At 43.6% G+C, this 25,392-nt stretch overlaps 2 protein-coding genes across 5 annotated transcripts in view; one reads left to right on the top strand and one right to left on the bottom strand.

The window, feature by feature from the left end:
• The window catches only part of BAG4 (BAG cochaperone 4), a 39,271-nt gene extending 31,003 nt beyond the window's left edge, over positions 1 to 8,268 (bottom strand). The window contains exon 1 of one of the 2 annotated variants that reach the window (XM_026508335.4): positions 7,792 to 8,268. In XM_026508335.4, coding sequence (XP_026364120.1) covers positions 7,792 to 8,061 — 270 coding nt within the window. In that variant the 5' untranslated portion in view covers positions 8,062 to 8,268. The remainder of the gene's footprint in view (positions 1 to 7,791) is intronic. The other variant, XM_057303485.1, reaches the window with a different exon arrangement.
• Positions 8,269 to 8,368: 100 nt separating this feature from the next.
• LSM1 (LSM1 homolog, mRNA degradation associated) lies at positions 8,369 to 18,420 on the top strand. 3 transcript variants are annotated; one of them, XM_057303489.1, is made up of 5 exons: positions 12,703 to 12,774; positions 13,038 to 13,142; positions 13,318 to 13,416; positions 14,135 to 14,250; positions 17,903 to 18,420. In XM_057303489.1, exons 3-5 carry the CDS (start codon positions 13,371 to 13,373, stop codon positions 18,071 to 18,073), a joined length of 333 nt encoding a protein of 110 aa, XP_057159472.1. In that variant the 5' UTR covers positions 12,703 to 12,774; positions 13,038 to 13,142; positions 13,318 to 13,370; the 3' UTR covers positions 18,074 to 18,420. The 3 variants fall into 3 exon arrangements, with proteins under 3 accessions (XP_026364123.2, XP_057159472.1, XP_057159473.1); XM_057303490.1 differs by having other exon boundaries at positions 12,709 to 12,774; positions 13,041 to 13,142; XM_026508338.4 differs by lacking the exons at positions 13,038 to 13,142; positions 13,318 to 13,416 and adding an exon at positions 8,369 to 8,652 and having other exon boundaries at positions 12,706 to 12,774.
• Positions 18,421 to 25,392: the final 6,972 nt, after the last annotated feature.

Here is a 25,392-nt window from a genome sequence, read left to right on the forward strand (position 1 = left end):
AGTTCAAACATTTCTCCTCTGCTGCTTGCTTACTATTCAGTTCTGCCAATAGGAGGCACTAGGTTAGAGGAGGAGAGAAGGGACTTCCAGGCTCCTTCCAGTTTGCTTATTTGCTGTTTCTGTCATTGTCAGCCTACCAACGCCCTTCAACCAAGGGGTGGCAGTTAGTAGCAATCCCCAGATTCTGCTGGTTTTCCAGAAATCCTTCAGAGAGCCCAGTGCCAGCTAGGCTGTGCCTTTCCCTGGGTTCCAGCTCCACCAGGCAATTCTCCCAGGTTTGTAGGTTCTAACAACCCAACTTCTTGTCTTTATTCCCTAGCCCTAGGAACTGTAGCTGTCTCCTAGTTACCATCTTCTGTGTTACCTCCACTTTCCCTTTTTGCCTTTTGAGATCTCCAATGCCCACTAATTTCCTAAAACAAATTCTCTCTTTTATTTATTTTTAAAAGGATTTATTTATTTTATTTATTTTAGAGTGGGAGAGGGGAGAAGCAGGCTCCCTGCTGAGCACAAAGCTTGACGTGGCGGTCCATCAACCCTGAGATCATGACCTGAGCTGAAATCAAGAGTAAGATGCTTTACTGATGGAGCCACCCAGATGCCCCCAAATCTCTCTCTTAAAAGAACTAGCGTAGGTTCCATTTTCCTGCCTGGATCCTGACATATGCTTCTAAATATAATCTTCCATTAAAAAAAAAAATCAAGGTTTTCTTAAAGGAATGGTTGATTATATGTGTGGGACAGAATATATACAAAATAAGCTTGGCACATCTTGTACCAGAAATAAAGGAAGCTGAGGCGCCTGGGTGGCTCAGTCGTTAAGTGTCTGCCTTCGGCTCAGGGCGTAATCCCAGAGTCCTGGGATCGAGCCCCACATCGGGCTCCCTGCTCGCTGGGAGCCTGCTTCTTCTTCTCCCACCCCCCACCCCCCACTGCTTGTGTTCCCTCTCTCGCTGGCTGTCTATCAAATAAATAAATAAAATCTTTTAAAAAATTAAATTTAATTTAATTTTTTAAAAAAACAGAAATCAAGGAAGCTGTCAAAAATTAATGGGTCAGGCGCCTGGGTGGCTCAGTTGGTTAAGGCTAAGGTCATGATCCTGGAGTCCCAGGATCGAGTCACGCATGGTGCTCCCTGCTCAGCAGGGAGTCTGCTTCTTCCTCTGACCCTCCCCCATCTCGTGCTCTCGCTCTCTCATTCTCTCTCTCTCTCAAATAAGTAAAATCTTTAAAAAAATTATTAAAAAACTTAAAAAAAAAAAAAAAACAGTGGGTCATGTCAAAAAGACTCAGAAGCCAAGAAGAGACTCCCATTCGCATGATATGAAATCATTAAAGCAATAAAAATAATGACTGTAACTGACTGAAACACATTCAAAATACAGAATACATTTTATGTTTATACATACATATATACACATTATGCAAATGAGATGATACTTAAAACAACAAATGAGAAACAGTTACTTTTCTATAATTTTAATAGGATTTAGAAATGAAGAAAAATTAAATATTCCATCTTATCCTAGGAATCTGTTTTAAAAAGATGGGTCATTATCTATACCTTCATTATGATAATGGTTACATGACTATATGCATTTATCAAAACTCATAGAACTATACCTTTAAAAAGGTACAATTTACAGAATGTAAATATATCGTAATTTTTAAAAATGAAAAATAGATTGTTGTCTCCAGCCATACCACCCCGGACACACCCGATCTCGTCTGATCTCAGAAGCTAAGCAGGACTGGGCCTGCTTAGCACTTGGATGGGAGAATGTCTCCAATGAAGTGGCAAGAATTATTAATTTTATTAAGTCTTAATAAAAAGATGGTCTTCGCTTTTTTTCCTCCCCTTTGGACAAAATAGAACAAATCTAAAAATATGCCCAGTAACAATGAAAGTGTGCAGTTGAAGGCCCTTAACATGAATGACATAATTCTATGAAATAGCATTTGGTGTCACAGGAAGCTGGCTGAAGCGGATCTCTGTTTTATAAAGTTGCCAATGTTATCATGTGCTTAACTCTTTCCAAACTTTTTATTTGTTGTCTGAAACTAGACAAAGGTGCTAAAAGGTGATGTAAACCAGACAAAGATGAGAAAAGTTTTTCACAAGAGGCAGTGATTAACGTGAATTCAAGTTCTTGTCGCACTGGAAATTTGATCAAAATTATGCAAGAAGATAACAAATTCATTTACTTCCTTTTTGAGAAGCAATACCTAAATCTCAGAGGAAGGCTGGAGTCAACTTCTTTCATAGTTATCTTAGAACTAGTTTTGTAGAAGTACATACATGATTAAATTTACAAAGTGACTTACCAACACGCCTCAAAAAATAACCCCAACCCAAACAAATATAACAGCAGAGGAATCTGACTAGTACTGCTACTAAGTTCCGATTACAGATTTGTTTACCTTGTTCACAAGAATTAGACAAAATTAGAAAAATACATTAAAAATTATTTTTAGCTATATAGGCCCAAATCACTACTAAAGCACTTTATGTTCCTATGCTGACCATATCCCAAGTTTTTATTTTCAATCTCATTTGGGTCTCTCCCATGCTTCTCTACAATTTCCCACTTGCCCCAGCACCTGTTTCAAACATTTATCATATCAAGTTCCCAGTTAATGCTACTCCACTTCCTCTCTCTCAGATGACCTAGCCTCCTACTTTGCCAAGGACACCAAGAGTTATAAACTCCTTCGATGTCCCTCCCCTCCACCTCCAGACTGATTTTCCCCCCTCTAGATTGGAAAAAAAGGTTTTCCAGCTTTTCCTCACTTCTTCATCCCTCTCTCCACAAGCCACATCCATCAATTTGTTCCCATCTTTCTTCTTACTTTCTTCTTCTTACAAACACATTCACACCACCTAATCCTAAAAATTCTTCCCCTGATCCTGGTTCACAGTCAAGTAACCACTTTCTCATTTACTAATCTCTAGAAGTATGGTTTACAACCGGTTGTCTTGGCACCCAAACCTCCCACTATTTTAAACTCCCACCACTAAAATCACAAGACCCTTGCCAAATCCAAAAGCGTCTTTTCAGTTCTCATGTCACTTACGTTCAAAATAATTGTGTCCTTGCTTGGTTTGCATTGCATGACTTCCTGGATTTCCCTGTTATCTTTCCAAGTATTCTCTCTTACTGTCTCCTTCTGAATCCTCTTTGTCACCTATTCTAGACTCTCAAAGATCTCCTATGGAAACATTACCCAATTTGGTAATTCGAATATACTTATATTTGATGACTCTCAAATCACTATCTCCATCCCCCATCACCCATCTGACCCCACATCTATTGTGTTGTTCCTATAGACAACAACTCCTGGATACCAGACTCTAAAATTTGGCATCAAAAAACAACAAAAAGAGAAAATCACAAACTTCTCCCTAATCAATCACATACATTCCATCCAGAGCTTGGCACATAGTAACCACGGTGAACAACTGGCTTCCAACAGAAATGAAATAAAGGCAGTACATAAACCCTTGCCAAGTCTTTGTATTTTTTTAAGCCCCTATATTAACCAATCACTAGTTCTTCTGGTACAAAACTAAACTATATCTTCCCATAAAAACCTGTTCCTCTTCCTTTTTATTACTATGAAACGTTTATTCCTAGGAAATACTAAAACCTCAGAATCACCTTATGTTTCTCTGGCTTCCCTCACTTCCAGTTGATATATACTTTTAAAAATGTCTTTAAAGGGGCGCCTGGGTGGCTCAGTCGGTTAGGCGTCTGTGTTCAGCCCAGGTCATGATCCCAGATTCCTAGGATCAAGCCCCGCATCAGGCCCCCCGCTCAGCAGGGAGTCTGCTTGCCCCTCTCCCTCTGCTGCTCCCCCTGTATGTGCTCTCTCTCGCTCCTGTCAAATAAATAAATGAAACCTTTTTTAAAAATAAAAATGGGCAGAGTGCTTTAAAAAAAAATGTCTTTCAAATCTACACAACTTGTTTTGAAATGCATTCAGAAAGTAAGATAGATAGGGGCACATGGCTGGTTCAGTTGGAAGAGCATGTGACTTCTTGATCTTGGGGTTGTGAGTTTGAACCCCACGTTGGGTGTACAGATTACTAAAAAAAAAAAAAACATTAAAGTAAGATAGATGTGATGAAACAAATATAATAAATGCTAATTACAGCATCTAGGTGGTGGCTATACAGGTATTCACTATGTAGATCTTTCAACTTCTGTACATCTGAACATTTCTGTAATAAAATGTTGAAAAAACCCTCTATATAATATATTCAGACATTGTTCAAATGCTTGCCTTTTTTACCTCTCTTCTGAACCACTCTGAGAGCATAACTGACCTCTCTGTTTCCCCAGTCCTTCCCACTGTAATCATCCAAGATGGCTCCCAATGATCCCTGCATGCTGGTATTTGGACCTTTGTGGAGACGGCATCCATGCTGTACTGGAATTGGTCTCTATGACCAATATCATACAGCAGAAGTGATGGTAGAGAGACTGCAGCTTCTGGCTTCCAGCTCAGTACTCTCTCTCTGATGACTCATTCTAGGGTAACATGTAGATCACCAAAGGATCTTGTTAAAATACACATTCTGATTCTGGAGGGCAGGGGCAGGGCCTGATAAACATCATTTCCAACAAGCTCCTAAGTGATGCAGATGCTGCTAATTCAGGGACCAAACTACGGTGCCGTAACTATAGCTAACAGGGTAAGAAAAGAGAGAAAACAGGGAGAGTTCGATTTCCATTTTCTTTCTCTGCCATATTTAAGTATGTTAATATACAGCCAAGACTTTGTAGTGGTTCAGTGCAACATCACCTCAGTCTATTCAATTCTACAGAGCAGTGCTTCTCAAACATGAACGTGCATATGAATCACCTGGGATCTTACTAAATTGCAGCATTAAGTCTGGAGCAGGAGAGATTCTGCATTTCAAACAACTGCCAGGAGACACTGAAGTTTCTGGTGCATGGACCACACTTTTTGGGTAGTAAGGTTCTAAAAGTCTCCTATGCCTTTTTTTCTTTTTTTTTTTTTAGTTTGACATATTCGATTATATAAAAATGTCAAATCTATTGTATATCAAAACCATGTTAAACTAGAAGACAACGAATTTGGAAAACACATTTGCAACATGCATATCTTTTGTATTAATTTTCTATTGCTGCATAAGAAATTGCCATCCTATACTTTTCAAGTTTCAGAAACACTAACCTGAAAGACAAATTCTTGAAATGGTTTACAAATGCTCATAACACGTTCCAGCTTTATCTCCAATCACTCCTACTCCAGCACCATCAGCCACCCATCCCACATGCACATCTATACTCCAACCATACCTTACAACACCCTACACAATTCTAAAATCTTAACTTCTCTCACCTTGCCCAGAAAACACACTCTTAAGAAATACTGCAAGTCCATATGGAAGTCATCAGTTTATCGTTCCTCTCCTCTATCCTTTCCATTGATCTTTGGTATAGTTTGCCTACTTATAGGCCAAGCATTTTATCACTCTAATCTGCCATGCGATAAAAGTTCCACAGCCTACTTATTCCAGATTTACACATACACACACACACACACACAAATATAACCCTTCTTCACAATTAATCTCTCACTACGTGTTATTTCTCATATAATTTTTTAAAGATGTAACTATCATAACATAAAACCCACCCTTTTTTTTTAAGATCTTATTTTTATTTATTTCTTTGAGAGAGAGAGATGCGAGCAGGGGGAGGAGCAGAGGGAGGGGGACAGGCAGATTCCACACTGAGCACAGAGTCTGATGCGGGCCCAATCTCAGGACCCTGAGATCATAACCTGAGCCAATATCAAGAGTCAGACATCTAAGTGACTGAGCCACCCAGGTGCCCTCACACCCACCCTTTTAAAGTGTACAATTCAATGGTTTTTTGTATAGTCAAAGTTGTGCAATCATCATCACTATCTAATTCCAGAATATTCTCATCACCTCAAAAACAAACTCCATACCCTTTACCATCACCTCAAAGTCCCCAGTCCCCCAGCCCCTGGTAACCACTAATCTTCCTGTCCCTACAGATTTGCCTATTCTGGACATTTCACATAAATGGGACTCATACAGTATGTGGGCTTTCTGACTATCTTTGTACATGTAGCATGATGTTTTCAAGATTCATCCATTTCATAAAATGTATCAGTACTTAATTTCCTTCTGATGGCTAAATAATTTCATTGTATCAATGTACCATATTTTATCTATTCATCAGTTGATGGCTATCTGGGTTATTTCCACTTTTTGACCATTCTGAATAATGTTGCCATGAACATGCTTGTTGTTCATAAAAACATGCACATTTTTATGTAGACATGTTTTCAGTTCTCTTGGGTACATATCTAAAAGCGAACTTGCTGAGTAATACACTAACTCTATACTTAACGTTCTGAGGAACTGCCAAACTATTTTCCAAAGCACTGAACCATTTTACATCCCCACCAGCAATGTATGGGAATTTCACTACTATATTTTCAACCCATGAGGATATGATAATTACTGAACAGAAAGAGAGGTGTGCCCCCCCTCACCAACCGTATAATAATTCACTGCTAAGAATACTGAATTAACAAAAGAGAAGTATAGTTCTGGCAGGAAGACAAGGAGTAAAATGTTGTAAGTCCGAATGTACAGGTTTCCCCTGCTATCTGAAAGTAGAACATTCCTATGAAATCTTTTGTAAGCCAAAATGGCATAAAGTGAAAAAGCAATTACCATTATTTTTTTATGAAAAATGTTTTAGCATTTCCAGGCCCCCAAAATAACCTTTCTTAGGCTTCTCTGATACCTCAGGATATAGCTTGCCAACGGATGCACAAAATAAATCGAGATAAAGCACAGAGGCTCACAGACACAGTTCAAAGCTATGGCAGTGTGATGCTGAGATGCTGAGTGTAGTTCCCAGGGAAGGAGCTTGGCGGTGCCACTCTCACTGCCCAATTGCGCACTGCCTCTACAACCGCTTGCTGCAAAACAAACGCTAAAGCTATTTTCGCGTTTCACCTTTCTTCCTAAAACCCAAACTCCTCTTCAGATTTCTTGCAGTTAGTAAAAACAGACACTAATGTAGGTCTTTCCTAAAAAACGAGGTGGCAATAAAGGTGAACCTTTAAAATGCCAGGGATACCGCTACTGACCAACTGAGTTAACCTCTCAGAGCCAACTATTAAATCATAAAATAGGGAGGCCGTAATGACAATTACGTTGCAGCCGCAACGTAATTTAACAATCCAAGTAAAGGTGAGTATTGGTGATTCAATCCTGGGCACAGCATTAGGGGCAAAGGGCTAAATGCCCGATCCCTCCTCTTACTTCTCGGTTCCTTCCCTTCGGGAGGGGTTGCTGAGTGACAGCGGGGGCTGCAGCCACCTCCCTTCTCGGGGAGAGCCGGCCATAGGAGCCACGCAGGATAAATTGTTAGAGCTCAAAAAGCTTGGCCGGGGCACTCCAGCCCAACATCAATCCAAGGCTGAGAGATTCCGCAGCTTGCTACTTAGCTTAGCAAGTCAGGGCAGGATCTTTCTTCCTTTTTTAATACTAACAGACACATTTATTATGGTCGAAGCAGAAAAGGAGACGCAAAGAGAACACAAGTATATCCCCCCAGCCACAAATCCAGTCTCTGTCTCTCCAACCCCCCATAAGGAAAACAAATATGAAACCCGATCCATTACGAACTCTGGAGCTTTATCAATCCCAATGGCCCTCACCCTCCAAAGACTCCCCTTATCGGAACCCCCTGGGACAGATCGCGCAAATCTTACCTGGTGGTTTCCTCCAGCTCGACCCGTCTCTGACCAGGCGCCTGCAGAGGCATAGTAGCCATCGCCTCCTCCGCCTTCTCCCGGCCAGGTGGTCTCAGCAGGGCCGCCCCCGCGCACCCGCCAGGAAATGGGAGGCTGGGGAGGTTCAGGGCGAGGAGGATACAAGGGCGGAGGTGGGTGCATGGGCACATCTCCACCCCCGGGCCCGTAAAAGCGGCCATACGAAGGACCGTCACTGGGGCCGTAGCCCGAGCGCCTCAAGGCCGACATGGGATCTACTGCCCGGTAGCGCTTCCCGCCCCCCACGGCCAGCCCACAGCGCAGGCGCCAGCCGACGAGAGGCACTGGACAGCAGGGAAAGGGGTCGGCCGACAACAGCCAATCCCAGGCTCGGTCCCGCCCCTTCGGCTCCCGAGTCCAGAGAGTTGAAGGACGGAGGGCCGTGACTCGGGGGTCTGGGAAGCAAGAAGACGAGCGGCAGCACCGTGTTTCTTAAAAGGGAAGATACATTTTCCTTACCATCTAGTCAATCTAGATTCCTCTTCCCCTTTTATCAGGGATGGGAATTGGGTGTCCCGGGACCGCACGACAGCCCCGCCTCTTCCTGAGGACGGGCACGTGATACCGGAAGTGGGTGGGAATAATATGGAGGCGTTTCCGGCAAGCCCCGGCTGCTGAAAGCCGGGGCAGACGTGCAGCTCCTGGTCCGGGTTCCTGTCCCGGTCCCGCCCAGGCGGCGACTGTGGTCGGAGAAGGGAGGTGTTGGACGCGCTGGCCCACCGCCGCTATACACTGCAGCCTTATCTCAGCTCAAAATGAACTATATGCCCGGCACCGCCAGCCTCATAGAGGACATCGACAGTGAGTATCATCTCCTCTGGATGAAGTCTGGGGTGAGATCCCTCCTCTGGGGCGGGTACCTCTTCAGGGGGAGCTCGCAGAATGAGTCTGGGGCGGGGAGAGTGTGTTTTTAGCACTGTTTCAGGGTGTTCGGCGTTGACATCCTGTATGTGAGAGAAGCCACGAGACGCTCCGTTTGCCTATCTCCTAGCCGACTGCCTCTATCCCGTGTCTCGCAGCCTCCACCAGTCCCCGGGCCGATGAGCCACAAGCTGTAGAATTCATTCCTGCTTTGGAGGGACGCCGCTGCTAAGACCCAAACATGAGAGTTTACCCTCCCCACGTCGACTGTCTCCCACCTGCAATATATCAAAGTACCAGGTTGTTACTGGTGGATGAATGAGAGTACTTAGAGAAAGGATTCATTAAGAATCGAAAGTTTTAAGATAACAGCGGTTGGACTCAATTGGCAGTAAAATAGGTTTTATGCTGTGTAGCCATTTGCAATGCAGTCTTTAGCACTTTCAGGTTATGATAGTAGAGATCGCTGCCAGACAAAGGTATTGACTTTTCTGGAAAGGCTGAATCACTTCACACTTAGTTTTCTGTTCGACAGTTTTCTTGTATTAAGAAGACCTCCCTTTTTCCTGGTCATTGTCCTGAAGATGAGTTCGGCCCTGTACAAAAGAAAGACTCCTGTCTTTCCTTTTTCTAAGCTCTCATCTGTGAATTATTCCTCAAGCAACATTTTCTAATCCTTTGAATCCTGCGGTCTGTCTCATTAACTTGTAATTGCTGCAGAATGGCTTACACAGTTCCAAACGAGTTAAAACAATCACAGTTACTATGTATGCAGATTTAAAAAGTGAGTCCTTGGGGCGTCTGGCTGGCTCACAGTAGAAAATTCGACTCTTGATCTTTGGGTTGTGAGTTCAGCCCCGCCGCGGGTGTAGAGACTACTTAAAAATAAAATCCTTTGAAAAATAATAAAAAGTGAGTCTGTGATCATATTCTCTTTTTCTCATTGTCTGAAATCATTCTTTAAATCCAAGTTAGTGATTCTGCTATTGAAAGGAAATGTAGTGTGAATTGGACCATATTTGTATATGAATAACAATTGCACAAGCCCATCTGTCATATGTAATGAAATCTTCAATTTTAGTGATCTGTGGATGCCATTTTGCCCCCACTTCTCATTTTATATATCTGAATTATGTAAGGCTCCTAACACATTCTGCCATTGTACTAAAAATAATTTTTGTTCTCAAGCCCTCTAACCCCTTCTTTGTAGACTCCAAGCCTCCTCCTTTACTGAAAAGTTTGAAACCATCTCTTATGCATCCTTTGCTGTCCCCCGCAACCATACACACTATTTCCTCCTCTCTCCTCAATCTTTCTACATATTCACCCATCCTCTCATCTGAATAGGAGGTATTCTTCCCTTTCAGTCCGTGTCTTTTACTACTCTTTATTCCCACTATATCTTCCATTAATACCCTTTTTCTCTCATATCTTCTCTCTCCCCCTGGATCCTTCCCTTCATGTATATTCTTGTCCATCCATCTCATACTTTTTTTCAGTTATGTCTTCTCATCAAATTCCCATCCTTTTTCATATCTTTACCCCCAAACCTTTTGAATCCTCTCCATTTTGACTCTACTTCCTGACCATCTACAGTAGACCACCTCTGTTACCCTGCAATCTGATTTTTGTTGTCATCACACTGCTGAAACTGCATTCTTAAAAGGCAGCAGTTTGATGCATTCTTCTGGGTTCTTCCCTCCCCTCTGCAGTATTGCGATTCTATTACCACTGGATTCTTAATTCTGTTTTCTTGGTTTCTCCAGCACTGGTACTTGCTGATTTTCTCACCTCTCCAACTCTTACTGTTCCCTAAAATAGGTGGGCCCTTAGGTTCTATCTTTGGTCGGCCTCTTTTTTTTTTTTTTTTTAAGATTTATTTATTTGAGAGAGCATGCGTGGGGTGGTGAGGAGCGGGGGCAAAGGGAGAGAGAGAATTCCAAGCAGACTCCCATCTGAGTGTGAAGCTCAATTCCAGGACCCTGAGATCATGACCTGAGCTGAAATCAAGATCCAGCCGCTCAACCAACTGAACCATCCAGGTGCCCCATGCTTCCTTCTTTAAATCTCTAGGAGAGCTCCTGGACTTTAATAATTATATCACCTCTTTGTGAACTTATCCAAAATTGCTCTAATTAGACCTCTTTGACATTCCAGTCTTACATTTCCAACTGCCTGTTGACAGTGTCCTGTCGGTTAAGCATCTGACTCGGTTTCTGCTCAGATCATGATCTCAGGGTCACGAGATGGAGCCCCACATTGGACTCCACGCAAAATCTGCTTAGAGTTTCTCTCTCCCTCTCTCTCTGCACCCCCCCCCACCATGTTTGCGCACCGGTGCAAGCTCACTCTCTCTCTCTTTCCAATAAATAAATAACTCTTTTAAAAAATTCCTGCATGTCCTCAAATCATTTCTTCAGCACTGCCCCCGCCCCGCACACACAATCACACCCCACCTCTACAAATTCCCATCTCTTAGAACTACACAGTCTTGGGGCATCTGAGTGACTCAGTTGATTAAGAGTCCAGCTCTTGGTTTCAGCTCAGGTCATGATCTCAGGGTCCTGGGATCAAGGCCCATGCTCTGCATTCAGCATGGAGTCTGCTTGAGGATTCTCCCTCTCCCTCTGCCTCTCCCCCTGTGAGCATGTGTGCACACTCTTTTTCTCTCTCTCTCTAAGATAAATAGATATATATTTTTTTAAAACAACAGAACTACACAGTCTTCATTCTCTTGACTCTCCCTTCTCATTGGCCTTGATGTAGGTTTCCTCTTCATGTCTCACATTCTGCCCTCTCTTTTCTGCCAGTTCAGTCTTCAGTGTTTTCTTATGAAGTATAATCCAAACTGAATCTGCTTCTGGTACTTTGGGGACTTTATATCCTGTGACTTCCCTTTACACCCCCAACTTTTAGCCAAACGTATGGATATATACCAGCCTTTTTTCCCCTGCTTCCTAAATTACAGATTCCCCTTTCCCTGTCATTCATCACAGAGGCCAAACATTATCAGTCTTTCAAGGCTCAACTCAGATACCTCCTCCAGCTAGTTTCTCTCACATAATAGTTAAGATCTGCTTTCTTGTGGTACTTAATTATAGCGCAAAGAAGACTACAGATTCCTTCAGGGAAGAATCACTGTCTTATTTCTGTTACGTTTCTAGAAAGTATTTTATGCACAGCATTAAAGAAATTAATGAATGAATTTTGCTAGCTATTCTAGCAACTGGCTTATTGTCATTTTTCAGTGTCAGGTCAAAGTCACCTCTTCGGAGTGTTTTCCCCTAGCCACCCTCTCTTCTGTAGCTACTTTCCCTTTCTCTTCATCATATTATCCTGCTATCTTGTTTATTATTCCATTGTACTAATCACAGTAGGTTGTTGGGTTTTTTTTCTACTTGTTCACCTTCCTCCACCAGGAATATAAGTTAATAAGGTTGGTGACTTTCTGAGTCTTCTTCTCTACTGTATATCTAAGCCCCAGACGAGCACGTAGCTCTCAATAAATATTAATTGAGTTTTTACTCTAGCTGACTATCAGCATCCTCATTTACCTGTTTGAGACATTGTTTTTATTTATAACCTTCCCTGATCCCAAAGTGTGAAATAGAAGCTCGTCTATAAGTTGAGATGAAAATAATTCTAGTACTAAGATCATAAAGGTCATCTAGACTAAATTTCTCAGTTTGTGGATGTAGAAATTGACATGACACTGGGAGGGTTTAGCTGCCAACATCAACATCTAGAGCTGGGAGTCAGGCTTCCAGGCTACTCACCCAGTCCTTTGCCCACTCTGCCACCACAAATCTTGTCATCTTAACCCCAGGAAGCCTTGGTCCTGCCTCTAATTTCCCAATAAACTGTGCCTTAAATACTTTGGAAGAATAAGTGGTAGAGCTTAACCTGCTATTAATTTGTTTTTAATTGTTAATCCTGTAAACTTATTGAAGCTAACAGTTCTCATTTTCTAAAGATCTTTTTTCCTCTCCCCAGAAAAGCACTTGGTCCTGCTTCGAGATGGAAGGACGCTTATAGGTTTCTTGAGAAGCATTGATCAATTTGGTATGTACTAGTTATAGACTTTTCTATATGAAGAGCAGCTATTGTATGTTTGTGTTATTTCATGTTGAAATTTATTTATCTGCAACTTTTTCAAGTGTCTGGCATAATGGAATACTGTTTTGAGTCATTACGTCATTGTTTTCTAAATTATGATTAGGTGATTCAAAAGCTAGCATTTAGGTAAATAAGCTTATATTTCTAAAACTGGTTTTCACTAGAGCATATGATTGCAATGTTTTGGACTGTTTTTTTATTTTCCCCAGTAGAGGGAGCCAAATGATAGAAATAAACTCAGTCCCCTGAAAAAGCTGCTCATTTGTACATTGGCTTGGGTGCCACTACTCTTCAAAGCAATTCCTGCACTGAAGGTAATCCCTCCCTGTCCAATGAAAATTGGGTGGAAGGCATTTCCTGAAGCATTTTTGGGGTCCCAACTTTAAACTCAAGATTTTACACTTTAGGGATACATAAGACTCAGAGTCTGAGTCTTTGTTTTGCATCTTACATTTTTCTAAAAAGGTCTACATTTGCTTCTGTTTCAAGGAACTTCTCTGTTCATATCAACATTTGTTGGACATCTGCTAGTGGATTTGGGCATGAGGAAAAGCAACATAATTGAAACGCTTAGAGGAAGTGTAGAAGGTAGCATTGATATTTGCTTTTCTTCAAATAAGATGAATAGTACCAATTTAAAAAAGACAAAGAATTATTCTTAACAGACTGGCGTTCTGAATCTTAAATCAAATTCGTCAGATTACCTTGGGGGGAAAAGTAGCAAATCCTGACTTTATTCTCAGATTACCAGGTACGGTTATCTGACAGAGTGAAAAGAGAGGTTTTTGTGTATCATAATCCATGGATACCTGCACTGGGTTAAATGAATCCTAAGTACTGAAACAAAGTTAAATCTTTGGTAAATTGTCATATACACATACCCACGCAACGTAGAAAAACTGGTTTTTGTTTAAAAAAAAAAACTAGTTTTGACCTCTACAGTTTTTAGGTTTCAGAGTCTTCCAAGTGCCCTACCGCTTTGTATTTTCTTATAGTCTTGTCAGTATTCACAATCTCACTGATGTAAAGGAATTTAATTTTTGTAACTGATTCCCACCATCATTCATGCATTAGTGCAGCATAATCCCCAGTACTCTGTTTGCAGTTGTTTAGAAGTCTCCCGAGTGGTGTGTCTTAATAAAACAGGAGAAGACTGTTTAAAATTTTAGCTTTTCCCAGAATTAGAAAGTTTGGAAATCATGTTCAGCAGAATCTTTTCTACTCAAAATAACTGATTGTTTGAGTTATGGACCTTTACCCAGTAATTTGAACTAAATATGTTTGTTTCTTCCCTATGCACTTATAGCTAATTTAGTGCTACATCAGACTGTGGAGCGTATTCATGTGGGCAAAAAATACGGTGATATTCCTCGAGGGATTTTTGTGGTCAGAGGAGAAAATGTTGTCCTACTAGGAGAAATAGTAAGTGAAAACCGTTAAGCTGCTGTGGGTCTTGATAATCAAACTAGTTAGGTTTCTTTTTGTCTTTTCAAGAAGGAAAAAATACATTGTCCACATGGCACCCAGCTTCTCACAGAAACCACCGCAGTAGCTTGGGAAGCTACAGGTATAAAAGGGGAACTACAGGGAATAACTAACTTCGTTCCAGTGCCTCTTGGCATTTTAAACATTTTGATCCCATTAGCAGCAAAGGATCATTGATTTTACCTGATATAAAAGTAGTATACTGTACAAACATGTTCATTAATGTATTTCTGCTATCTCTAATAGCAGAAAATTGGAAAACTTAATACCAAACAAGAGATGAATAATTCGATAAAGTATGCTTTATATACACTGGAATATTTGCAGTCATTGAAACAATTGGTTACAAGTAGGTTTTCATGATATGAAGCTAATGAGCGATGCTTGGGGGAAAGACAGATTGCATATACATCGCAATGTCCCTGTTTTTTAAAGGGGGAAGGGGAAGGAGAGAAGGGGGCTGTAGGAGAAGGCTTTCTGTTCACTGCTGAGCATGGAGCTCAGCCTCACGTGGATCCTTAGCTCACAACCAAAGAGGATACCTCTGCATGCCAGGAAGACCAGTTGGCAGGTGAAAAGTTAAGTCTTCTAAAGCGTTGTTACCGTAGGGGTGTGTGTGTGTGTACACACATAACCATTCATATACACATATATTTAGGCATATATATAGATATACACAAAAAAAAACTATTAGAAAATTAGCTAATAGATGTGCTCAGACTTTTTTTTTTTTTTTTTTGGCTTTTTAGGTTTTTATTTTAATTACAATTAGTTAACATACAGTAGTTTTTGTTGTTGTTTGTTTGTTTGTTAAAGATTTTATTTTTAAGTAATTTCTACACCCAATGTGGGGTTCAAAGTCACAACCCCAAGATCAAGAGTCTCCTGTCCCTCCAACTGAATCAGCCAGGCGCCCCAGCATACAGTGTTACATTGTTTCAGGTGCCCAATATAGTGATTCTCAGGCATTTTTAAAAGAAGATGAAACTTGATCTCATGTTTATTTAAAATATTTACTTAAAAAGAAAAATACCTTATTTAAAACCTTTGGCTTTGCTTCTGATTATTGGATTTGCCAGGAATATCAAACTGAAAAACTTAACCACGTCTTAAATCAGGTTTACAAAAGTCTTTGGAGTGAAGTGGTTTGATCTGTAGCGATTTTTAACAATAAGCCATTTGAGAAAGTGAGGAGATAATCTGGCAGGGTCAGGTTGGCTTAGAGACCTCAAGTTGAAACAGCTGGGGATGACGAACCAATGCTGTCAATAACGGTATTGCTAAGGGCTGCTATGAAATGTAGGAAAATTTTTTTTTTCTAATTTTGAAAGTGTTTTTGTGATGGATATTTTTGGTTCAGTAAATCGCCTGTTTCAGCAGTAGAAGTGTCATCTCATTGTAATACTTAGAGGTTGAAATACAGCAGTCTAGTACCATGAGCGTGGGGAGTGGCGTGAGTAAATGACTGTAAAGAGCTCTGCCGGTATACGAAGAGGGGCTAAGCCATCTCTGGACAGTAGGAGTATGAGTGATTATGCTTTCCTTTGTTTATGCTTTTCTCAGTTTAATTTTTAGAGCAGAAACATACGACTTTGCTGTCAGGAGAAAAGATTTCAGTTAAAATATTTGCACGTACTCTGCTTCAGCTGTGTAGTCGTGGACACCGCAGACATGTGTGCGCCGGTTGCATTGGCGCACATGGGCCCCTGTGAGGAGAAGGAGGGGACTTGCATTTGTTCTGGAAGAGTCCTTGTTTCCCGGGAGCCCTTTGGGGAGGAAGTGCTCTTGTATGTGAATGGTTTGGATGCTGCAGAATTTTTACAGTGGCGCCGCTACAGCCTTGTGGCTCAGGAGCGCTTATGCAGCTGGATGAGTCAGTAGTCAGTGTGACGAAATCCAGTCCCAGCCCTAGAGAAGCTCGTACCCAGAAACCAGTTAGAGGCTGTTAACATCTGTTGTTTAGGAAGTCCCTGGATTCTGCCTCAAGGATTATGATGCACACAGCCTTAAGTAATAGGACTGATTGTTGGGAATTAGCATCATCTTAACCACATGACTAGCTCGATGAATAACATAGTGAAAGGTCCAGGAGGCAGTACACCATGCTAAGAACATTATCTTCCCTTCAGCTGCTCCCCGTGGATTGTGAGGGCGGTTTAGACTTGATAAGATATATTTTGCCCAGTGCAACAAACATTTGAGCCAAGGCAGGACTTGCTTATATAATTTGTGGCTTTCATTCTAACCTTCCACTTGATGTCCCTGCCTGTGGTTCTGCGGCCTTGGCAGCACAGAGAGTGTTAGTACCCGTGGTAGGCTGCAGCGTCTGGAGGCTTTGCGTGTGTGTTGGTGCCTTCCCAGAATTTTATGATTGCAAATCATAGAGGAAGATAAAAAATAAGAATACCGTGTATATATCCTCTTTCCATGTAACAGAAACACAGACTAATACCTGTACGTTCATTTTAAGGAGAATAAGTTGAATCTGGATAGGGAGATACTTTTATAGGAAGGTTCTGCATCATAAGATCAGTTACCAAATATTTGTAAGGTGTTCAGATGTAAAAATATTAAGCAGAGGGGCACCGGGGTGGCTCAGTCAGTTGAGCATCCAGCTCTTGATCTCAGCTGAGGTCTTGATCTCAGGGTCCTGAGTTCAAGCCCCACTTTGGGCTCTGCGCTGGGTGTGGAGCCTACTTAAAAAAAAAAAAAAGTTAAGCATATTATGCCAGAATAAGTGAAAAAATTACAGTTAATATTTGCATTGTAGGTTTTTTTTAAGTCAATATATACGGGGAAAAATAAGAAGTATATTCCCCAAAATATTGTTCCATACTGGAATTGCAGGTAATTAAAAAAAATTTTTTTTCTGCTTGTCCGTTTTCTAAATTTCATACAGTGAGCATGTATTTTTAAAATAAGAGAAAAAATAGCTTTTAAAAAAAAATGTTTTAAATTAAAACAGTGAAAATATATTGAAGCCAAACTGGTTTAGTAACTTAACTGGTCTACTGAGGTTTTCTCTAGAAGATGTGTTGCCATAGAGGCGGAAAGAATCTTGCGTTGTAATTTAAAGACTCCTAGTTAATGGAACAGAGGGGCAGGTTATTGTCTTTGGGTGGGGGGCGCTTCTTTGAATCAGTGTTCTCTACCTTCTTAGCCACAACCCCCAGAAATTAAGCTGACTTTTATAATGTAAAAATATAAAACATCGAAAGCCATCTTGACCTCAGTAACTTCTCTCTTGGATCCTTTGGAGTTGGGAAGATAGTTGTTCATACATATGCACATACATATATAATTTTTTTTAAGAAAAGCAGTCCTTGAGTAATGTCGGACTTCAGATAACGTAAAGCTTTGTGACACACACAGATACTGATCTCCGTTAGCACATTCATACAGTATGTATTGGGTAGTAGTGTGGGCAGCCACTCCTGGCAGCCACTCTGTCCCCAGGAGGATATTTCAGCCCTGTCACAATTACGAAAAATAATCCAAGCCTAACCCAGGAATCCGTTTGCCTAAAGGTCTGTAATGTTTTCTGTTCTTGGTCGTCAGTTGAAGGTTTTCAACCCTGCTTATCCTGTAGGACTTGGAAAAGGAGAGTGACACACCCCTCCAGCAAGTGTCTATTGAAGAAATCCTAGAAGAACAAAGGGTAGAACAGCAGACCAAGCTGGAAGCCGAGAAGCTGAAAGTTCAAGCGCTGAAGGACCGGGGTCTCTCCATTCCTTGGGCAGATACTCTCGATGAGTATTAAGTCATGTGCTCAGAGGCTAGTGCTCTTGGGGAGCAGCGGCTGTCACTGAATGGAAGTGACATCTGGTCACCCCACACATTTGACTAGAGACTGTAGAGTTTTGAAAAAAGTCCTTTTTATTTTGAATTCTTTCACATGTGCAACATGAAGAAATCATGTGGCTTTGTTTTTTTTCCTGTTTTAATGACAAAAATCATTGTTTAAAAAAAAAAAAGCAGTGGCCTGGACTCCTTTCACACATCACTGCGGAGCTGGCAACTACTTCTTCATATTGCTGCTCTTGTACCAAATTAGCGTTCACAGGAGGGAGTTGGCATTTACTTGTAAATAAAATATAAATCTCAAAACTCGTATTATTTCCTAAGTTTGAGTTGCCTCCAGGGAATAGACCAAATTGAGTTTTGTTTTGTTTTGTTTTTTAAAGATTTCATTTATTTGACAGAGAGAGAGAGACAGAGGGAACACAAGCCGGGGGAGAGGGAGAGGGAGAAGCAGGCTTCCCGCTGAGCAGGGAGCCTGATGCGGGGCTGGATCCCAGGACCCTGGGATCATGACCCGAGCCGAAGGCAGACGCTTAATGGCTGAGCCACCCATGCGCCCCCCAAATTGAGTTTCTGCTGTCAAAGGCACAAGCTGTCCACTGGGATCTCTCCCTTCCGTGACAGTTTCCAAGTTGCCAGTTACTTATGAAGGAATATTTTCATCCTAAATATCTTGCAAGTCCTCCCCTCTCCACTATCCACGTTTTCAGCTGGAGGAAGGCGCTTGCAGCCAAGTTTTGCAGTTACCAGTGGGAGCAGAAGCCTTGGGTTTGAGAAACAGCATCACAAGTGTACTTGCTGTTCCTCCTTCCCCAACAGCTGCTCCAGACTACGTCCCCATGAGATCCAGCACTTTACTAAAGTTAACACACAGAAGGGACAAGACCCATCACCCACCTTTGAAAAGCAGGTGTCACTTTAACTATAAGAAGATACTGCGAGTGAGCAAGATTACATTCATTTTCCTGAGCACCATGGTTTCAGAACATCTGACACCTTCGAGAAATTTGGTTCACTATTTGGTATCTTGTTTTTTCCAACCTCCTTCAAACAATTCCAAATGCAATAATAAGAGTTACGGTTTATAAGGAAAGGGGACTTCATTTCCACAATAGAATTTCCCAGCCTAAGCAAGTTTTGATCATTGCTTTCTGACCTTTGTCACCCAGGCAGCAGCTAAGAATTAGACCCAAAGGGTGAAACCGGACTGCTGCTTTCCTCCCTTCTCCACGCTGCTGTGCGCAATGGCTCACCCTCAGCTCTGCCCAGCCCAGCCTTTGTGCCGATACTAAAATTCGGTGCTTTTTCCCTGGACCATTGCTGGCATTCTCTTCTATCATTAGATTTCAGACTCCACCTCAGTATACACTTTTCTATTATCTTTAATAGTTTCTTCCAATAGCGGTTCCCATGAGACCGCTTTCTAGGGAGACAAATAAGGACGATCTACCAAAGCCCCTTTCCCGTCCATCTTTATTCTGATAACATTGAGTACAGAAGCATATCTCTTTCTCTTCCAGCTGTTCTTTTTCCCTTTCCTTGGCTCTTGACCTTATATTACATGCTCTTAGCTCATTTAAACCACAGCCTGGGGGTGTCTGGGTGGCTCAGTCCTGGGCTCGAGCCCCACATCGGGCTCCCTGCTCAGCGGGGAGTCTTCCTCCACCCACTCCTCTCTCTCTCTCTCTCTCTCTCTCTCTCAAATAAACAAACCAGAGTCTTCTCCCAGCTCTGATAAACTCCTAACAGGCCCTGGATACCGAGTAGAGCTAGAAAGTCTCACACTGTCCGTCGTGCAGGGCTTTTCAGGGAAGCCAAGTGCGCGTGAATCCCAGAGGTGTCACACGGGTGAGGATGGCTGGAAAGTGGTCTCGTTCTGCTCGCGAGAGTAGAGGCTGGCAGGTTCAGGCAGTGGCCGTACAGAGAGCAGACACACCGGGCACCCTCTAGTCTCCACCAGACATGAGATCCATGGCAGCACTGCACGGCTCGAGTCAATCCCAGGAATCATACCAGGCAAGAAAATACCAGAGAAGGGGCAGTTAACGAACAGCTCCACATCCCCATTCTCCCCCAAAACAAGCTATATGTATATATGTATTCGTGGGGCATTTCTCACCTTTCAAGAGGCAGCGAGAGAGCAGCACCATCCAACTTCCTGTCCCATCAGGAGTCAGGATGCCCAGTGAGGTACAGAGAAGGCAACCTGGCCAGAGATGCTGCAGGCCGACACCCCAGTGCTCACACAGTCCTCCAGTTTTACGAGAAAACCAAGCCTGCTAGTAATCGAGGGAAGAGCAGCAGCAGAGAGGAGTCTGAGCGGTCACCTTGGAGTTAATATGAGCTGAGCAGGAATGTCCTCCGTGATAAAAGCTCACATACACACACGCTCTACCAGTGCAATTGGTTCCTAAAGCTGACTCTTGAACAATGCAGGGGTTGGGGACACTGGCCACCCTACACAGTCAAAAATCCCCATGTAACTTCTGACTCCCCCCAGAACTTCACCAAGAGCCTACTCTTGGTTGAAAGCCTTACCAATAACATAAACAACTGAGTAACACAGGGGCACCTGGGTGGCTCAGTCGGTTGAGCGTCTGCCTTCGGCTCAGGTCATGATCTCGGGGTCCTGGGATTGATTGAGCCCCGCATCAGGCTCCCTGCTCAGCAGGAGCCTGCTTCTCCCTCTCCCTGTGCCACTCCCCTGCTTGTGCTCGCTCTCATTCTCTCTCTGTGTCAAATAAATAAAATATTTAAAATAAACATTTGATTAACACATATTTTGTATGTCATATGTATTATATATAGTGTATGCTTGCAATAAAGTAGGCTAGAGAAAATGTTACTAAAAAAATCATAAGGGGGGGGCGCCTGGGGGCTCCGTCAGTTAAGCCTCCAGTTCTTGGTTTCTGCTCAGGTCAAGATCTCAGGGTCCTGTGATCCAGCCCTGCACTGGGATTGAGCCCTATGTTGTGGGCTCGGCACGCTCAGCAAGGAATCTTCTTGAGAATTCTCTCTCCCTCTCCCTCTGCCCCACCTCTCCCCACCTCTCTGAAATCTTTAAAAAAAATCATAAGAGCAACGCGTTTACGGAACTATACCGTATTTATCAAAATAACCGCATGCGAGCGTGCCTGCGCGCTTGGAACGCATGTTGTTCAAGGGTCGACTGTACCTTACATGCAAGAGAGGTCAGGTTGTTGCCGGTGAGACTGAACGTGAACTGGACCTTCTGAGCACAACAGGAGTAATTGGTAGAGATCCTTCTGCTGAACGGGATGTGCCCTTACTCCAGGCGGCCTTCACCGCAGACCACAGACCCCCAGGTGTGGGGAGTGGAGATACTTGGTGTAAAAATGTCAGGAAGAGCATCCCAGGGAAACATGTGCGTGGGGGCGGGGGAGAACTTGTCAAGGAAACTTGGAAGGAAAGAACCTACTTCTCAGCCCGGTTCCCTCCCAGCTGCGGTGCCCCACCCCCATCTGGCGGATCGCCCTCCAGCGCCACCCCTCCCCGTAAGGAGAGAAGAGCCGGCTTCTAACTGAGCGGGTCTGGTGTCCAGTTAAGCGAACCAAGATCGGAAGTAACTTTTCCTCTCCCCTTCCCAAGATCCTCTAGCCTGAATCAGGCAACCAGCTCTAGAAAATGGAGCATATCTGATGTTCCTCTGGGTGGGTTCACCTTGGTTAGGACGCCCCTACCTGTCTCCTCCCCGGGTTCTGCCTGGGCTCCCTGGAAGCAGAAGATGAAATCAAGTTCTTTCCTGTCTCATTTCACCGCTTTGCCTCTTTCCCCCCTGTCAGCCTATATTGTACCCATTCTCCTTTTTAAAAAAAAAAAAAATGTTTTTCCTGGCGCCTGGGTGGCTCCGTTGGTTACGCGTCTCCCTTCAGCTCAGGTCATGTTCTGGGAGTCCCAGGATCGAGTCCCCCATGGGGGGTGGGGGTGGGGGGCCTCTGCTCTGCAGGGAGTCTGCTTCTCCCTCTGACCCTCCCCCCTCTCATGCTTGCTCTCTCTCTCTCTCTCTCAAATAAATAAATAAAATCTTCTTTAAAAAGATGTTTTTCCTAACTGCAGCCACTCAGCGGTTGCCGTCCCTTGGCTGGGCATGGCCTCAGAGGCCGCCGCTCTGGGCAACCAGCTAGCCCGTAGCAAGGACAAAAAGGAAGAGCGAGGGCTCAGTGTATCTCAAGGTCAGATGTGCAGAGGGCCTGGGAATTTATCTCTAAGACCAGATCTTATTTGGCATATAATTTATACACAGTAAAATCCCCCCTTTCAGTCCACAGCTCCCTGAGTGAACAACTGCATACGGTTATGTGCCCACCGCTCCTGCCCCTTTGAATTAACTTCTCCCTCCTTCCCGGCCCCTGGCAACCACAATCTGTTTGCTGTTGCTGTAGCGAATGTTGGCAACTAAAACAAAATTTTCTTTTTTTTTTTTTAACTTTTTTTTTTTTTAAGATTTTATTTATTTATGTGACAGAGAGACAGCCAGCGAGAGAGGGAACACAGCAGGGGAGAGGGAGAGGGAGAGGAAGAAGCAGGCTCCCAGAGGAGGAGCCCGATGTGGGGACTCGATCCCGGAACGCCGGGATCACGCCCTGAGCCAAAGCCAGACACTTAACGACTGCACTACCCAGGCGCCCCAAAACAAAATTTTCTTAAAATACTGTACCAAAAAAAAAAATCTGATAGGTTAAACTCAGCTCACCCACCTTCAGTTTGCTCTTCTGGTTTAAGCTGTTCCAAAAGGCAGAAAGCTCTGTGCTCCCTGCCCAAATCTCTGGGCAAGGAGACCCAAAGCCTGGCTCGCCTGCAGACATGGAGAGAGAAGGGGGAACAAGAAACGAATATAATCTGAGTCATTCATCACCCTAAGCTTGTTGAATGGCTACTAGATGCCAGGATTGACAGGCTATGAGACAACTCTTGGCCCCAGTTTCCAGAGAGAAACATGAGGTTTTTTTAAAGATTTACTTATCCAGTTATACACAACTAATGAATCATTGACCATTACATCAAAAACTAATGATGTGCTGTATGTTGGCTAACTGAATTAAATATATATATGTGTGTGCGAAAGCAAAATAAACAAATAAATAATAAAATGCTTTTAAAAAAGATTTATTTATCTGCTTTTGAAGGAGAGGGAGGGCATGAGCAGGATGGGCTGAGGGAGAGGGAGAGAGGATCTCAAGCAGACTCCCCATGGAGCATGGAGCCCGACTCAGGGCTCAATCTCACAACCCTGAGATCATGACCTGAGCAGAAACCAAGAGTCGGACACTCTCCCGACTTCACCACCCAGGTGCCCCCAGAAACACGAGATTTTTAAAGGTTTAGCTGTGTAACCAAGAGTACAGACTAGACTGCCTGGCTTCTTCCTAGCTGTCTGAGGTTGGTCAAGCTGCTTAGCTCAATGCCTCAATTTCCTCATCTGTAAGACCGGCATACGAATAGTACCAACTCCTTGGGTGGTGTTTGTAAGGGTAAGGTGAGTTAGTCTGCGTAGAGCTTGCAGTAGTGCCTGGGCCAGAACATGTGCTCAGTGCCAGCTCCTGCCACCTGCTGAATCCCTGACGTGTGCCAGACTCTTGGGACAGACTCCATACCCTCCATGAACTGATACTTTGTACAACTAAGGATGCCTTGTGAAATAATGGTGACCAACTCGGGTTAAGGAATTAAGATACTGACAACATAAAATGTACTCTAAAGGGAGGTAATCCATAATTACCTCAAGCCCAATGAGTCAAACGTGCCTTAACTTTCTGCCACCTTCTCACAATGACACCTTGGGAGGGAAACACTGCATTTTTCAATCCTAAATAAGCATATACCCTTATAAGCAGTCCAGAGACAGCCCTCACCTCCAGGCTGACCACCCTTAAGAGATGGAAGAAAATCAGTGTTTACTGAGAATCGGCAAAGTACCAGGCTCCATACTTTCCAATCATTTATTAAACATTGATGAAGTATCTAGGAATTATCTAGCACTGTGCTAAGCGCTGGGGATTCAAGAACTTGCCAAGGATCCAAGTTCTCGGGGAGTTTCCAGGTCCTTATGGAGCTTACAGACTTGCAAAAAGGGGGGGCCTGCATGTGTGGGGACAGGGGATATATTAAAAACCTCTGTACCAGAGCACCTGGGTGGCTCAGTAGGTTAAGCATCTGCCTTCGGCTCAGGGCGTGATCCCGGCGTTGTGGGATCGAGCCCCACATCAGGCTCTTCCACTATGAGCCTGCTTCTTCCTCTCCCACTCCCCCTGCTTGTGTTCCCTCTCTCGCTGGCTGTCTCTATCTCTGTCGAATAAATAAATAAAATCTTTAAAAAATAAATAAATAAAATAAAAACAAATAAAAACAAAACAAAAAATAAAATAGCAGTCTTTTAAGAAAGGGGGATGTGGGAGGGAGGGGCAGGAGGGACAGTCGTCTTACCGATACTGTGATACACGGCTATCAAGGGGGCCCAAAGGAAAAAGTATTGAATTCTAGTTAAAGAGCAGAGCGAGGTGGGGCCCAAAGGGAAGCCTTGAGGGTAGGCGATGCTCCGCTATCTGGACGCAGAGAAGGGGCGCACGGGGCAGACAGCCCGCAGGCTCTGGAGAAGACAGCGCGGGCCGGGGCGGGGAGACACTGGAGGACCCGGAGCCTGGGCTAAGAAGTCTGGACTTTCTTTTGTGGGCTCCTGATGCATTGTCACCTGACGGCAGCCTTCTCACCACCTTGAGAGGGTCCCACAAAGGAATAGAAGAGGAAGACATACCCCCGTTCACAGATCGGGGAGTTCAGACGGAAGAAGTGAGCGGCTGGCAATCACGAAGCAAGAGGCAGACGGGGGCCTGGGAGCCCGCTGCGGTGTGACAGCCGCACGTCCTCTACTCCCCAGCCCCGGGGGACCACAGGTGGGTGGCCATGCCCCGTGCACAAGAGGGGGGCAGACAGCTCAGTTCCCTGCAGGGGTATCTTCCCGTGTACCCCCTTGGTACTCCACCTCCCCGCACTCCCTACAACCTGCTACTGAGCAACCCTCGGATCGTTTCCCAAACCCCTGCACCCCATCCTTGATCTCAAACCCAGCAACTCCTAACTGCACTTTCCACCCTTAGCTGGAAGGTCCCTTCCTCCCAGAGGCCTTCCTCCCCACTCTGCTCTCCCGCTGTGTTATGTTTCTTTATTTTATTTATTTATTTGAGAGAGAGAGAATGAGAGAGAGAGAGCATGAGAGGGGGGAGGGTCAGAGGGAGAAGCAGACTCCCAGCTGAGCAGGGA

The sequence above is a fragment of the Ursus arctos genome, unplaced genomic scaffold, assembly GCF_023065955.2.
Source record: "Ursus arctos isolate Adak ecotype North America unplaced genomic scaffold, UrsArc2.0 scaffold_27, whole genome shotgun sequence".
In the NCBI taxonomy this organism is placed as follows: Eukaryota; Metazoa; Chordata; class Mammalia; order Carnivora; family Ursidae; genus Ursus; species Ursus arctos.